Source organism: Folsomia candida, unplaced genomic scaffold, assembly GCF_002217175.1.
Source record: "Folsomia candida strain VU population unplaced genomic scaffold, ASM221717v1 Fcan01_Sc005, whole genome shotgun sequence".
NCBI classification, from domain to species: Eukaryota; Metazoa; Arthropoda; class Collembola; order Entomobryomorpha; family Isotomidae; genus Folsomia; species Folsomia candida.
In genome coordinates this window covers 9504916-9521686 of record NW_019091197.1, presented here as the reverse complement: position 1 = coordinate 9521686, position 16771 = coordinate 9504916, and the positions used below count along the sequence as shown (strand labels likewise).

The 16771-nt window shown below is 36.0% G+C and overlaps 3 protein-coding genes across 8 annotated transcripts; 2 read left to right on the top strand and 1 right to left on the bottom strand.

Annotated features, from left to right (window-relative positions):
• Positions 1-867: 867 nt before the first annotated feature.
• On the bottom strand, positions 868-14212 carry LOC110850531. 6 transcript variants are annotated; one of them, XR_004834943.1, is made up of 10 exons: positions 13919-14212; positions 13698-13782; positions 11962-12268; positions 11829-11894; positions 11396-11543; positions 10622-10885; positions 10002-10043; positions 9421-9669; positions 1495-1703; positions 868-1322 (listed from the first exon to the last, which is right to left on the bottom strand). XR_004834943.1 is itself a non-coding variant. In XM_035851999.1 (10 exons), exons 3-10 carry the CDS (start codon positions 12257-12259, stop codon positions 5531-5533), a joined length of 1293 nt encoding a protein of 430 aa, XP_035707892.1. In that variant the 5' UTR covers positions 12260-12268; positions 13698-13782; positions 13919-14212; the 3' UTR covers positions 5016-5530. The 6 variants fall into 6 exon arrangements, 2 of the variants coding, with proteins under 2 accessions (XP_035707892.1, XP_035707893.1); XR_004834944.1 differs by having other exon boundaries at positions 1312-1418; XM_035851999.1 differs by lacking the exons at positions 868-1322; positions 1495-1703 and adding exons at positions 5016-5629; positions 7959-8085.
• On the top strand, positions 5628-7928 carry LOC118435646. The gene is made up of 2 exons (XM_035851998.1): positions 5628-6253; positions 6344-7928. Exons 1-2 carry the CDS (start codon positions 5917-5919, stop codon positions 7783-7785), a joined length of 1779 nt encoding a protein of 592 aa, XP_035707891.1. The 5' UTR covers positions 5628-5916; the 3' UTR covers positions 7786-7928.
• Positions 14213-14801: 589 nt separating the features above from the next.
• Positions 14802-15373, top strand: LOC110850530 (putative uncharacterized protein DDB_G0289981). The gene is made up of 2 exons (XM_022097966.2): positions 14802-14954; positions 15025-15373. The coding sequence occupies exons 1-2, from the start codon at positions 14931-14933 to the stop codon at positions 15256-15258; spliced, it is 258 nt and encodes an 85-aa protein (XP_021953658.1). The 5' UTR covers positions 14802-14930; the 3' UTR covers positions 15259-15373.
• The last annotated feature ends 1398 nt before the right edge of the window (positions 15374-16771 follow it).

The following is a 16771-nucleotide window of genomic DNA, read 5'->3' as shown; positions in this document are numbered from 1 at the left end:
CTTAATACATAGGGCTAAACTAGATGTGCTAATGTGTTTATTCGGTGTTAAAATGTTTTACTTAAAATGGTATGAGCCATTCGGTAACTGAATGTAGAAATCTTAAAGCTAAAAAGGCCCATTTATTTGGGTAATATGTATTTTTTTGGCTGAGCCCCCCCCAGGACCCAATCCTGGCTACGCCGCTGGGTCAGGGGCCCTTCCGTGTAACAAAAATTTGCAACGCACGAGAAGCAGGGTTCGTATGTTTGTATAAATGCTAGGGTAGGTTATCCGACGGATCGGATCGGATCGACGGTTCAACGGATCGGATACTCCATTATGTATGTCGGATAATCCGATCGGATATTCGGGCCAATCCGATCCGAATCCGACGGATTTCCGATCGGGTCGGATAGCCACCTGTAAATTTTTAAAAGTCAATCAAATCTGCTAATTATACATGTAAACTAGAATAATAAGCTTATCTAAGTAAGTGCTGTAATAATTAATTACAAAAACAATTACACTTGATTTTACTTAAGTAATTGATAACAATTATTTTTATAATCAGTTACTTCATTAACTATAAGAAACAATAGAGAAGGCAAAATTAATTTGTATGATGGCTTAAAATTTGTGCAATTTTATGTACATGAAGAATCTGAAATAATATTGGGGTGGCCCATGTGTGCTTTTTGCACTACGAGCCAAAATGTGCGAATTTTTTGCGAATTTTGAGAAATTTGTATTTTGTCATAAAATCGTCAAATGTAGTGTAGTGTAATTCACGAATTGCAACCCAGCAAATCCTTCTCTAATTTGGCCACGTGTTTATTTATATTTTTCCATGAAATATGAAAATTATGAACAAAAACTTTGAACGAATCTTTCTCTCAATGTTTTATTACTGAACGTTAATTCTTCTCAGCGACATGCAAAACACAAATGCTCATAAGGGAATATTTTCTAATTTCCTAATATATTTTTATTTTTTTTATACTAACATATTTAGTTTATTATGCCATTTCAGCTTGATTTCGCAGGTTAAAAATTTTTCCAAAACGTAGGATGTCTGATCGTCAGGTTTTCTTTTATTTAAATTGAAATGTTCTTTACGTTAGGAGCGCGATTTCGACAAAATTTTATGCGAGAGGTACAGGTAGGGTTAGAGGTCTTAAAAATGGCTTGTCGTTTTGCACCTTTTAGGATATTTTTGGCAATATATTTGTTGCTGAATTTCAATGATGTTTCCCGGAGTCCACGTCATATCTCTATCTTGGTTTTGAAATGGGTCGTAAGGGGATCCCCACCCCCACCCTCCAGACAGACCTGGGGGGTAGCTACATAAATAAAATAGTTACAAGTACACTCTTACAATAAATCATGTTTTTTTTCAAGCTACGCCGGGATTTTGACAGATATATTAACGAATAAATCTGAAAATTGTGGTCCAAATGACTGTAATTTTCGCGTTTTTGAAAGTTTGATATTGAAAAGTAAACTTGAGCTTACCATCCTCCATAAATTATGAAAGGGTAGTTGCTCTGACGTGCCGATCGGGTTTTTGTGGGCGTTAATACTTTTGCGGTGCGATGATTCCCCAAATTTAGATCAGATTTGGGACTTGCCAATTTCTCAGGTATATTCTCCACCATTGATGCGTCCTTTATCGAGGCAGATAAGACTAATAGGATTGATGATAGCAAAAATAATTGCAGAACCTGATTTTTTAAAAAACGGCGGGTTATTCTAGATATATAAGAGGACAAGAGTACGCACGTATACACATTTCAAAACGCCGCCCTTTCGAAAACTAAATGCACTGTGAATTCTTTGTTAACCCCTTCGCTCCAACAACAGCGACTTCAAAATTTCCTTAGATACCATTTTAATTCCAATCTCAAATCTCAAACATATGAAAAAGTAAGTGAAAAACTCGAAACGTCGATACAAGAATCAAAAATTCCACTTTTTTACATGGTGTTGGTTAGGAAAGGTTTAAATATTTGACAGAAAAAGTCTACAAAAATTCCACCTTTTAGAATCGAGTTTTCGGCTTTTTGAATTGCAGTTTTCCATTTTTCCATTTTTTCCTTGGTTTCAGGTTGTCATCGAACAATTTTAAACTATACAAATATGCAGAGTTGGGAAAATCTGGATTAGGGATTAGTGATTATTAATCCGGATTAGAATTAACTAATCCCTAATCCTTAATCCAGCGACGATATAATTTTTAAACTAATCCTTAATCCCTAATACACAATTTCATTATTGGCAAACTAATCCTAATCCCAACAAGAAAGATTGAAAGTAATCCTTAATCAAAAACTAATCATGATTCGGGATAATTTTTTTACGAAAAATACTCTGGTTGCCTATGAATTCCTCTCCCTTCTACCCTGAATTGCTCTATACCGTCTACTTATCGTTCAATTTCCATGCAACACTATTAAGTATTCTCCTGGTTCGACTAATCAATCTTACAGCTGCACTTTGCAGTCTGAAACTTTTCTAATTTTCTAGTAAGCTAAACCAAAAAAATTATTTCCGGCCTACATTAATTAATGTTATGTTCCATCTAACTCTTCCCAATTTAACTGTCATCCTGAAATTTCTAAATCTTTCAACTGTTTAAAACCAGGATACTTATTTCTACCGCGCAGCAGATGTAAATTACATTCAAAGTAATTATGGTTCCGAAAGACTGAATAAATTAAAATTAATCCTTAATCACAAAAGTAATCAGTATTATTTAAAACTAGTCCTTAATCACAGGACTAATCCGGATTATTTAATCCTAATCCTTAATCCGGATTGTTGTTAAGAAATATCTAATCCCGGAAAAATCTAATCCCGGAAAAATCTAATCCCAGAAAAGTAACTAATTCTAATCCTAATTATAATCCAACAATCCTGAGAAACTAATTCTTAATCCTTAATCCGGAGCAAAAAAACATTTAATCACCCAACTCTGCAAATATGTATACTTGGTCCTTAACGGGTTAAGTAAATTCAATATAAAATCCAGAGTAAACTTTACTCTCTAACCTCATATTGAAGTTAACCTCATATTGCATTTTAGTAGAAGTTAAGTTAAATTAAGTTTTGAGCGCATTTATGAAAAGAGTAACACTATTTTTAACAGTGTATAAAAATATGCAAAGAGAAATATACAAAGTGAGCAACGTTTTCAATATACTTTTTTTTTACTCGTGATGGTTTATAGATTTTGTTATGGGAAAAAACTTCCAAAAAATCAGAGATACAAATATATAATAAACTTTTGAATATGTGTGTAGTTAAATATGGATTTTAAATACCTACTAATAATAAAATTTTAAAATAAAGTCAGAATCAAAATGATAAAAATACAATTATATAAATTTTCAAGTGGTCCATTTACCAGCAAGATTTTTTTAGATTTCCTCACTGTTAAAAATGTGCCCATCTTTGCAAATGATGCAATTTAATCGTCTTGTTACCCCGATGGTGACAACGATACTAAACATGTAGAACAAAGGCTGGCTTCTTGGGGAAACATTTGATTAGGTAGAAACCGGTATTCTCATTCATACGCCAATCAGGCCGACACTATATTTATGCAAATAATGACTATCGCAGAATCAACATTTTTCTGATAGTTGGTCGCAGTGGCCGTGGAGGCGCGGGGACACCGGAAATTTGTGTTTGCATCGGGGATTATCCATATAGTACGTCATCAAAAATTCTTGATTTTAGCACCCACCCACCCAATGTAAACATTAAAGGATAGGGAATTTTAACATGGGAAAGATAGGAGGACCAAAACCACCCACCCACTAAAATGATGACGTAATATATGGACAATCCCATTGTGTATTTAATTTATTTATTTTTATAGGAATCAAAAAGTGGGCTCGCTTTGTTGTGACAAGATTTAAAAACGTATTTAATTTTTTTTTTAACAATTGTTCACTCATTTGAAAATATATTAGAAAATATTATTAATTATTTATTCATTTTATTTCGAATTCGCCCAATTAAATAGATTTCCCAATAAGGTGAAAAATGAGTAATGAATAAAATTAAGCATCCCTTCTTATTAAATACATACGAAATGAATAATTATTTAATTTTCATTGGTTCGAAAATTTGAAAACTTTATTCGTGAATTGTTGGAATAATGAATGAATATTTTGTTCATTTTATACGTATTGAATTGATTTGAAACACTTAGGCCTTTATCCCCGTATTGTCGTTTGTGTTATACGAGGTAGTTTAACGGGATCAGAAGCAGTTTGGGGCCGCACACATATTACGTGGCTCAAAAATTTTCTAGACCCTCTTCAACATGGGTCATAAACATTGGTACGACATCATACAAGGTGTATGGAGACCCCCCACCCCCTCTCGCGCGGCGTAATCTATGCACGGCCCCTGGGACAATTAATTGATCGTCAACAAAATAAATAGGTACAAGAGCATTAAAAACTCGTTTCTACCCATTCAATGGGTTGGAGAGTGGCTCATTTGTTGGACACGGGTACCCGGGCGTGACACAATTCGGGTACCTGACGAAACTAAAAAATCCGTTGATGACCTTACATACATAATCAAAATTCCAATCGAAAGGATGTACGCAAATACGGATGATTAAATCTATTTTGACGTCAGAGTGTCACTGAATTAATTATCAGACAAGTACGGGAGTCAATATATATTAAACGTAAAACAACTCGTTTGCCATCCGTCAATGACTTTGTGAACGGATGTGTTGTCGTGGAAATCTGCAGAATTAGTTTAGCTGAAGGTACGTTAACGGGGCTTCCCCCTTTTCGAGGTTAATTGGGGTTGGAGAAATTTCCTAGTCTCGAGAGATCAATATCAAGAGGTCAATATTGAATTGACGATTGTGTGTCCTATGGGGGGGAGAGGGAGGGTCGTGCAGAAAGGATGGCGCCAAATTTTAGAAGAATTCCTAATTTCTGAAATCAGAGGGTTGGTTTTTTAATTATAAAATTTATTTAAATAATACGATGGAAATGAGCATTTGATTTCGAAAAACTCGATTATATTTAAATTAGTATGGTTACATATTTTTTGGGATGGAAATATAAGGAGGAACATGAGAATATTTGCATATAAAAGGAGTTCCTAATTGTTAACGTGTCTACAAATTTTTGTAAATGATAAAGTTAACACACTGATAAATTTGTTAGTTGGTAATGATTTAATACCAGTTTTTTAGGGGTGTAGAAATTGATTGTAATTGCGTCAAGATTTTGAAATTTCTTTGAAACCAAATGTTATTTATATGCACTCTTAGATTAGAAACTGGGTATTAAAAGAAGTGAGCTGTATTGAGATGTGAATCTACCACTTTGGCACTGGGGGGTTGAACTACCCTGGTAAATCTGGTATTAAAATAATACTTTGTCGTAATAATTTTATTACTAATTGGTATTACATTGTATACTATATTAGTATTGACAATAATAATTTAATACCAAGTCACATATCAGTCTACCGATTTAATTCATTTGCTTTTAAAAAATTATTTTAATTTTCGTCAAAACATTGACTTTTTTAAGTGTTTTAACAAAGTTTTCCAGCAGATTCGTTTATTAAGTAGCGTTAGCTGGTTTATGTGATTGTTTTGCCCGTCCGTCTGCAGGATAGGATTTAAATATTAGCGACTCCTAAATTGATGGAAAATGTCTCCTAAATAATATACAAGCTGCCTACATGCAAAACGCCTCCTAAATGAAAAAAAAAATCTCATATGTATTTACATTTATCTCATAATTTGGTTATCTATGTAAAACCAATTCTTATCAGTTTCTTCGCTGTATGTTCCACACATCATTCTTAATATCCATTCTATCGGGCATCTCAAATCCTCCCATTTTGTACCAAGGTTTTATGTATCTCGTTTTAAAGTAATTTTAAATTAAAATGGCATCCCAAGTGCTCCGATTTGAATCTGGTGACTCTGACAGCGATTCGAACTCTGAAAATGAGACCAACCCAAGGAAGAAAAGAAAAATATGTGAGTGGGAGTTGCATCAGGAGTTTAATAGTAAACTTGAAGCACAGAATTTCCTAAAAGAGCAAAAAGAATGGAAATACTTGAATCAGTATTCTACGGAAAAAGAAGAAATTTTGAAATATGTTTGTCGAGTGTCAAAAGCGTGTAGCTCGAAATCAAGGATTATTCTACCAAAAGATTCATTGAAAGCATCAGTCGAAAAGACAATTGCAAACCATGACCATGAGCCAAAACCTTTTCGTGGTAATGCTAAATTTTACTTCATATTTGATTCATGTTGATCTGACTCATGTCATCTAGTTTATATTAAAATATATATTTAAATATTTGCAGGTATTTCCGATGAAACAAAAAAAATCATAGATAATCTTTTTGAGATTGGAACGACGAAACCAACTACCATTAAAAGAGCGTTACAACAACAAAATATAATTATAAAGAAGACACAAATTGCAAACTATTTGGCATCAAAGCGCAGAAATCGGGGACCTAAAATCATCTCATTAGGAGAACTGCAAGCAGAGGCAAACAAATACAGTCAACTTCCTCACGACTTGGATGAACCGTACGTTGATAATTCTGGACTTGAATTTGAAGAGAATCAAAAGTGGTTTGGAGTATTTTTATCGACAAAGAGATTGCTAGACATTGCGCTTCAAACACAAGTCATTCATTGCGACGCAACATATAAATTATCATGGGAAGGATTCCCCGTACTGGTTATAGGAGTGTCTGACAAGGACAGACACTTTCATCCTCTTGGTATTTCCGTCACAGCATCAGAAACGACGAGGGACTTCGAGTTTCTTTTCCGTAGTATGGTGACAAGCGTCGGACACAACTATTCTCCCAAGATTTTAATTGCGGATGCAGCAGAAGCAATCACCAATGCATTCAAGACAGTTTTTGGAGATGACTTCATTCGTGTATTTTGTTGGTTTCATTTATGTAAGAACATTGACTCGCATAAATCCCTTGTTAAGGATAAAAATTTGTGGGCGGGTATAAAAAAGAATATGTCACAACTTCAACTGGCTAAATCTGTGGAGGAGTTTAATGTTGCCCAAACATTATTCTGCCAAAAATACAAAGAAAGTGCGAAGGATTTTATTGAGTACTTCAAAAATGAACACATTGCTCAAAGATGTGGCTGGTATGAAGGCTTGGCTCTGGGATATCCCTCTACAAATAATGGTTTAGAATCAACAAATGGATGGATTAAAAAGCAAGGAACATTTAGGGAATGTTTGTCTATGGGTGACCTGTTTCGATTTTTCATGCAGCAATGCAAAGTTTGGTCGGATGAAAGAAATCCTGCTACTCCAGATGCAAAGTTGTTCATCCACACTCCAACATTAACTTTGCAAATGCAAACTAACGCATTCCAGTGGATGACCAAAAAACCTGACATCAAATATCGTACAAGTGGTGACTCAATTCTTCATTTCATATCTGCAAGTGGAAAGCCAAAATTGAAAGAAGATGACATCAACAAATTTCTCCGAATGAACGAAAAGCTATCATGGAAAAGTTTTGACACCTATCAACAATCTACAACACGTCTATGGAAAGTAACTTTCAAAATCTCTAATTGGCAAGAGTCAACATGTACCTGCCCAGTATTCATGAAAACATATGTGTGTAAACATTTAATAGGACTTGCAGTTCATAAGGGTTTATTTGCACTTCGGCCTGAGGCTAAAACTATTCGCCTAGGACGTCGGCGTGGTCCTGGTCGCCCCAAAAAATCAAGCAAGGCGTTGTTAAAAATGTAAATCTATGATAATAATATGAAATAAAAGATGTTTTTTATAAAACAATTTAGGAGCTACTTATGGATTTATATGAGGCCGCAAAAAAAATAGTTAGAGACGTTTTGCATGTAGCCACCTTGTATATTTTTTAGGAGACCTTCTGCCATTATTTAGGAGATACGTTAATTGCATACCTGCAGGATATCTCCAGAATAAAACGCGGTTTTCGCCATTGTGCTTCTAATTTTTAGTTCTTGGTCGAGTTCGATAATGGGGTCAATCGGTCCACCCCCGGGGGAGTGGTCCAGACTTAAATTTAACCTAAATTTTCATATGTGTTGTCATTTTAAATGGAATTTCGCCACGAATTGAACGACGTCAATATGTTTGACCTTAGACCTCGCTTAAGTCGGGGTCAGGGGGTCAAAAAACATTTCATTTTCATATCGGGTGTCATTTTAAAGGAAAGTTCACCACGAATTCAAGACCCTTAAAATTTCAAAATTTGTGACCACATGACTGTAAGGACAAGGTCAAAAATACAAAATTGCCGTATATGGGATAATTTTTGAAGAAATTTGAGTCGGTCTGACGCTACTTTTTACACCCGTTTGGAGGGTTTATTTGTTAATTCTTAATTGATTTCTTGGTTAGATTTAGGGTCGCTTCCTACACCACGAGCTGCTCTCATTCGTCGAATATTTCAGAGAAGGGTTTCATCACTTGGGATGGCTTGAATTACTTCCGCGGAATAGTTGGCTTTCACAGCGGAAACAATTTCACTCGGCCCAGTGAACGGATTGTTAAGGGCTTCCGATTTCAATTTATCTCTTAAGCTGGCAACTTGAAATCTAAAATTCGGCATACAAAAACTTGTACACCATTAATTATTTCATTCGAAAAACTTGGCGACGCGTAGGCGGTACTGTTTTTGGGTAAAAAATAGTGTAGACTCTAAATACACTCTAATTAAAATTTACTCAATGTTGAGTAAAACTGCCGCTAACGCAATTAAATGTGCAAAATGGACGCAATGAAAGCCAAAATTTATCCACTCTAAAAAAATTGAGCAAAATTTACTAACTTGGTGGCAACATTGCCACCAAGACGAGCTGTCTTGGACAACTATTGAGTAAAAGTTACCCAATCAAAGTTAAAATTTATCCAACTTTAAAAGATTTTTGCTCAACCTTGAGTAAATTTTAACTTTGGCGGGGTAAATTTTAATTAATGGTGCAAAATTTACCCAATTAAACTTAAAATTTATCCCACTTTGACGGAATTTTGCTCAACTTGCTGGGCAAAATAACTTTTAAAAACAAAATAAATTTTACCTTGGTCGGGCTAAATTTTACACAATTAATTGTGTAAGTGGCAATTTCACTCAACTTTGTTTTGAGTGTGCCGAGAGAAAACATCTAACAAGGGAACCTCGCGATGTAATTTTAAATTTCATTAACTAATTTAAACTTAATTTAATTTATTTGAAATTTAATTAATTTTGCACAATTAGTTGTGCTAGAGGCAATTTTACTCCACATTGAGTAAATTTTAATCAAAATTATTGTGAGTGTAGCCTCATATCGTCACAAAACGTGTGCTTAACCATTTTCAAATTTGTTGCAAACGTATTTAGAGTATTGTGCGTGTACTCACTCGATTCCGGATCTCCTACAAGTATGTTCCTTTGAAATGATGACCGTGTCGGCGGTGTTGCTTTTAGTATTTTTGATAAGGCGGCCGGTACATTTTGTCGTCCTGCACCTCCAATACTCGCGACGGCCACGTGTCTTGTACGAGACGTAGGAATGGTTTTGATACTGTAAGCAAGGCTTGTTCCTCTGGGTAATGGAAATGCTGAATAAGTCATTTTCAGGAATATTGACATCTTGATCGTCGTCAGATCTGTGGGAAGAATTTAGTAAAAAAAACAATGCATTTAGGTGATAATCATAATGTGAACGGGTCAAGTGTAGCGCTAGAAGATTTTAAAATCGTGAAAACCAAGCTTCAAGACTCGTGAAGCGGTTTGTGACATGGTTGGAATATTTGAGGGTAAAAATAAGCGATTTTTAACCAAGCGAAGCGGAAAATCGCACATTTTTCAACTTTGACCTCCAATACGAAGTACTCGACAAACGTTGCTTGTACTGCATAACTTTAAATTTGGACAAAATTCGAGCATTACACTTGACACCGTCGTATTGTCGGTTTATATATTTAATATATTATCTTACTCTGTGACCATATTTAGCAATTTGGTGTCATCCTGAGGGGGGCTACAATTCATCATGAAAATGCAACATGAAATATAATTAAATTGAGATTATTATGCACCAATGGAATCGTATCGTAAATAAGCTTTAATTAAAAAATCGTGACGTAGTTTTTGTTCCGAAAATTTATGAAAACTCGTAACTTATTTTATTTTACGATACGATTACGAAGGAATATGGGATCTCACATAAATGATGTCACGCAAAAATGCCGATTTTTCCAGCCGGGTCCCCCAACCTTGTCGCGCCACCTTTTAGCATGTCGCGCAAGTGGGGCTGTGCCACAAATATATTCCGTGCCGTGACATAATTTATGGACGCCCCGCCCATTTTATTAAGTAGCGTCAACCGCTTTATGCTATCGTTTTGTCCGTCTGCAAAACCCCTCAACCTAATCAAACCAGGTTTTCGCCATTGTGCTTTTCTAATTTTTAGTTCGGGGTCGAGTTCGAAAATGGGATTAATAAATACGACCAACCTAAACAACGCGAGGGGTGTGGTCCAAAATTTTGCTATTTATGTTACGCGGCTGACGCCACTTTTTTATGCTTGTCTAAAACAATTTAGTTAAAGCTACTCACTCGACTGGCGATCCCACACGTGTACAATTGTGTTCTTTTGAAATGATGATGCTTTCAGTGGTGTTGTTCTTCAGGGTTTTGATGAGGCGGCCGGTGCATTTTGTCCTCCTGCATTTCCAATACTCTCGAGTGCCACGTTTCTTGTACGAGATGTATGAATGCTCGAGATACTGCAGGCACGGCTTATTCCTCTGGGTAAGGGAAATATTAAACGAGATATTTTCAGAGGTGGGATCATAGTCGGGGTCGTTGTCATCTCCAGATCTGTGGGAACATGTAGGTCAAAATTATGCACTCTTAAAAATAATGTGACCCTTTCGACAGGAAAATGCAGTCGGAAATTAAGTTGAGTAAACTGTTCAGAATAAATGACACCCTTTATCGAATTACCTCTGGATTCATTAGTACACTGTAATAAAAGTCGAGTAAAATCTATCCCGCCAAACTTAAAAAATTTACTCAAGGTTGAGCAAAAGTCTTTCAGAGTTGGATAAATTTTAACTTTTATTGGGAGACTTTTACTCAATAGTTGTATTAGTGGCAATTTCACTCGAAATTGAGTAAATTTTACTAAATCTTTTTAGAGTGTATATTGTAATTAATTTAGAATTCAGAGTGCATTTACTGCTAGAAAGAGTCACACAATTTTTAAGAGTGTGCATAACTGGGACAAATAGTTTATAGAAAATTTGTTCCACAAAGAAACCTATAGATTCCTTAGTAGCACAAATTTTGTAAACAAATATATTTTACTCAAGTTGCGTCTTATCTTACTCTGGCAAGTCGTTATCGTAACGTAAAGCTTGACTGCTTAACTGGTCCATTTCTTCTACAGAATCAGGAATTATTTCGGCATCGAGGTAAAACACATCGTCAAATTCTTCTTTAATGTGAACGTCGTCATTATCTCGTCGGATGGAATCTGTACATTATCAGGGTAGAAATTTGTTTAAGAAATGTTTGGTGTTTTCCAAATTTACAGAGCACAAATTTCAAAAATATTCGCAAGCCCGAGTCGTGTTTTTTTTAAATAATTGAACACCTAAATTTGTAGAGGATTTCATTGCCACGACAAATTGGAAAATTTTCCAGATATTTTGCTCATCTTAAAACTGGACTTTGTAATTTTCATTTTTTTACAAGTTTGAAATATATTTTATAAGTTTTACAATTTGCTCAAAATTCTGGTCACAATGATTAAATTCACCTTCGACTTCCGGTTCCATCAGTTTTGCTCTATTACCGGTCGTATTTCTAAGGTTAGTTCGTAGCCCTGTCAAAATTCATGAATTAAAAAAAATTGAGACTTTACACATGTGAATAAAAACATTCTAAGCTACCTTTCGTGTTCCGAATATTTCCCAATTTTAACCTCGCCCCCTCCAAAAGTGCGTCGAGTTGGGTTTGCAACGACACGATTTCCTGTCGAAGGTCGTAAACGTCCTTAATCATGGCCAAACAGGCGGCGCAGGATTCCACAAGGTCGGAGGAGCCGCCCAGTTTTTGCGGCACGTCCGCCGTCATCACCAAAGTTTTAAAGAGCGTCGTCAGTTTGGCGTAACGGCGACGCGGCTGCGCTTGTGAGGAGAGGTCGGCTGACCCGCAGACAAAGCAGGAAGGGTCACCTTTTGTCGCCATTTGTAAACTCTGCAAAAAAATTGAATGTGAAAAGTTTTTATAAAAGCTTGTTCATCCAAATAAGTTGATAATTATTGGATTTTAAAGAACGTCCGGGAATGAATGGGAATGCGCGCTCTAGCGAGTATATTGACAAATCAATAAACCCGCGAACTATAATAATTTAAATTTCTGAAAGCCCACTTCATTAGGGTCAATTTGGTATATCACTCTTAAATTTCAAAAATGGATAAGGGTAGAAGAAGCTTGTTTGAAAGGGAGCTGTTAGGAAAACGAGTGATGGAGTTCTACAACACGACAGCCAACCGAGACTCCAAGGTGACCTAGAACTTTTTTAAGCAGGAAGGAATTCCAAGTTCAAATGTGTATTCCTACATAAAAAAGTTCAAGGATTCCGAAAATGTGCAATTCAAGAAGCCAGCTGGTCGTCCGGCGAAGCTAGCGACCACTCGAGTGAAAAATAGAATTGAAAAAATTTTCAAAACCAAGCCATCAACGTCAGTAGCTGTAGCTGCCAGGAAAGTCAAAATTTCCAAAAGCTACCTGGGGGAAATTAAGGTCCATAAATTAGGAATCAAAGCAAGGACCAAAAAACCTGCACCAAATTACAAGCCCGTACAAGAAAGTCGGATCAAGGATTGCTGTCAAAAATTGTTGAAGAAAATGCGTGGAAAAGTAGTGATCCTGGATGACGAAACGTATGTTCCGGTTGACCCTTCAAATCTTCCAGGGCGTCATTTTTTTCATAGCTCGGATCCCTCTGAAGTGGCTTATGAAGAAAAAGTACGAAAAAAAGACAAATTTCCAAAGAAATATTGCATTTGGCAATGCATCTCCAGTCACGGACATGTATCAGACCCGGTAGTTCTCGAAGGGAATATCAATCAAGATATTTATCTGAAAAATTGCGTCAAGGCTGGATTGGAAGCATTTATTAATAGGTTTCACAAAAATGATAAAGTTTTGTTTTGGCCTGACCTCGCCACTTGTCACTATGCAAAGAAAGTGACCGAGTACCTCAGAAAGAAAAATATTGATTTCGTACCAAAAGATATCAACCCACCTAATGTACCCCAACTCCGCCCAATCGAAAAATTCTGGGCACGTTCTAAGTCAGTATACTCCCGGCTTCAAGATGTGCCTGACACCTTTCGAAAATTCAAAGGACGATGGAAGAAAATCACCTCGGAAGTGGCAAAAACTTCGGGAAAAAATTTAATGAAAAATCTTCGCAAGAAAATCGAACTAGTCGCCAACGGGGGTGTGGCGGCCTTAGCTATTAATTAAATTATGTAGGTACGTATTTGGTATTATACATATGCAAAAAGTTTAAAATTCCGATAACTCATTGTGATTTTATGACCACATTTTCAGACCATTCCCATTCATTCCCGGACGTTCTTTAATTTTAACTAATTTTTTCAAAGTATTCGTATACATTTTTTTGCAGCCTAATAGATTATGAGACCGGTCGCTGCTGCAAAATGATCCTAATAAACGGCTCGTTCCATTAGTTTGATTTGCTTTATTTAATTCAAAAAGTAATTTAGTCTGATTAAAAATTAAAGCAATTCACGCTGTCCTTTATAACATATTAAAATCCGTAAATTTAGATTCACGGACGGATCGTATCTATTTTATGAAAAGAATTGGCTGAACCTTTACAAGAATCCGACTTCCATGTTTTGAAATATGCGAACTTTTGATATTGCTGATGAGCACAATTTATTTTTCAAAACTTGGTTTTGTTATTATTTCGCAACCTGCTGATGTTGATGTGGGGAGAGTTTGTCGAGACGAGGGTAAAGTGATGAGAAAAGTGAGAAATTGTCGCTTGAGAGTGAGAGAGAGTTTCATGTATTTTTTTGTTTTCATAAAATTTTATTTTTGTAAGGTTATCAGGTGAAATGATTATTCAGATGACTGCTTAGTGCTTATTAGGTTATATTTTAGAACAAGAAAGATCCGTTTTTTATAGGATGAAATTTTCAAGGGTCTTTTTTTTAAATATACGGTTTGTGGTAAAGTAAATGAGGCAATATTTATTTACAATTCGAACAAAACCATGTCACTTTTCCTGCCAAAATAGGAAGCCATCTTATTTTTTTAAACCTCAACGTATTTTGTAGGTGGGGAGAAAATTAACTAATATTGAGATCTCCTGGGTGGATCAATTCCTCTTCGTTGCAACGTGCCGATAGGGAACGTTAATGTAATACGTCATAATTCAAATTGGTAAAAATCATTGTATATTTTTCCCATAAACGTCAATGCCAATTTTGTAGACACGAATAAACCACCTTAATGCATACACCCATAAAATTAATGACTTTGAAATGACCACGTACGCCATTCAGTCACCTTGAAGAATAAACCAGTTTAGCCCGGCTTTGGTATTGCGCCAAGTTAACTTTATTGCAGCAATTAGATAATATTTGATTCTAATTATACTTTCGATCCCAAAAACCCCTTCATTTTAAAGTAAACGTTAATTGTCGGAGATTAAATAAATTGCTAATTAATATATCTTCTTGAGTAATAACTCATCATTAAGCAAATAGAAGAAAGTTTTGGTATAAAATGAGGAACGAATTGGTAGCAAATTCATTCACTAATCTTCCTCTGAAATTAAACAAGTTTTCAAGCCAACTCTACCCGGGTATCAAGCAAGATGAAGTGGATGGTTATTGTCACGGTAAGCGATATTTAGCATGAAAGTTGCTGACAACAAATTTATCATATTTCTAATAATATTACAATTTTAGGTTTTGGCACTCTGCGTTTTGCACGTTTGTTCTGCTACTGAAGTTGAGGTAGAGGTCGCAAAACGGCAGTTTAACAATAACAATAACAATGGTGGATTTAGAGGCGCTTCCTTTAATAATAACAACAACAATGCGGGAGGCCGAGTAGCGAGACAGTTCAACAATGGTGGTGGTGGATCCTGGCGCAACAATAATAACAACAATAATCGCAATCCTTTAAATGAAATCTTTTAGATTAGCAAAATCTATCATTTTGAAATAATATGTGTGTTCAATTATAATTTGTAAATTGTTGATCAATACATTCTGACATTTCAAAACAACAAATCTTATCCCCAGAATAAATTTATCGTGGAAATTCAAGCATCGTAAAGCTGGCGACCTGCCAATGATTGCCCCCTTCGAAATAGAAACCGGTTCCGTATTGGTCGTATCAAGTGGCACATTGTTCCACCAAATATTTACCACACTTGGATCCCGACTAAGGTCAAGTTCCATTCAGCAATTCTTCCGAGAGTCGTTTGGTTGTCGGGTTGATTCGTTGCCTTTGCACGACACCACCGAATCCGTAAAAGATGCAAAATTTAGCCAATTAAAACGTCGAGTTGGAAAAGGGCGGCATGGTAGCTAGAAATGAGTACCATTCTATCGCTTGGTGAAGGTCGGAAGCCCAGGAGTACTTCATACGGTACAAGGCTCCATTGGGATCTAAGTATGTCTATAACACATCCGAGATTAAAAGTACTCGCACCAGCTCTGGCAACAATGGAAATATAAGTTGTCAAAGGGAATGACAGAGCGTTGCATAGTGGCCCCTATGGAGAAGATCTCTTTCCCGTCAAAATCTCCGTTTGCCCCAATGCTGGTGAGTACTTGATCAAACCTCTCGTCTGATTCAGGCCATCTGGAATACTTTCGTATTAGCTGAGCTACCTCGGGACCGAGGGATTTATTCTGTCCGTCATACATTTCCGAGACGTTTACATTTCCGTGACGGGAAGCTATAAAAGGGACCGGCCTTGAGGGCCTATAAGTTGACGTCATATCTTTTGCATCGATTCCGTAGTATCAGAGAAAAATCAGGCTCAGTAGATATGTAGAAATAATAAACGCTCCAAGCGCCAGAGTTTCCTTTAATGTGACTTTCCATAAGTGTTTTTTGACCCCATGACCCCGACGACGACGTCAAAGGTCAAAAAGTTTGGCGTCGTTGAAGGTATAGGTGCAGGTTTGCGAATTTTGGGCCAAGATGTTTTATTGTTTAATTTTGCAGATTATGGTGGTACAAGAACAAATCAGTACGGTAGACTAAAATTACCTTAAACTACTTTTGTAGGCCAAAAAGAACTGAAGATTTCGCCATGTCAATTTTTTACAGCTTCAGGGGCCATTATACCCAAAACGGCTAAAGATTTCTTAATACTGCCAATTTGAGAAATGTTGGTACTTACATTGGGTTACTAAAAAACCGCACACCGAGCTATCATCATTCAAACCCGATCCACAAAAAAAAATATTTTGTCTACGTTTTTTTCTAATATTTCGCTTACAGTACGTTTACTGTACTAGGCTTAAATCTGACCGTAGGTTTGGGCTCGAGTAATTTTTATTTCAAAGAGCAACTACACCCATACAACATATCAAAAATTTGGAGTTTGGTATCTCTTAGCATTTTTTCTCATTTTTTGTGCATACTTTAGCTCGCCTGAAAAATTTTGAGGTGTAAGTTGAGAATTTTTTATGTAGG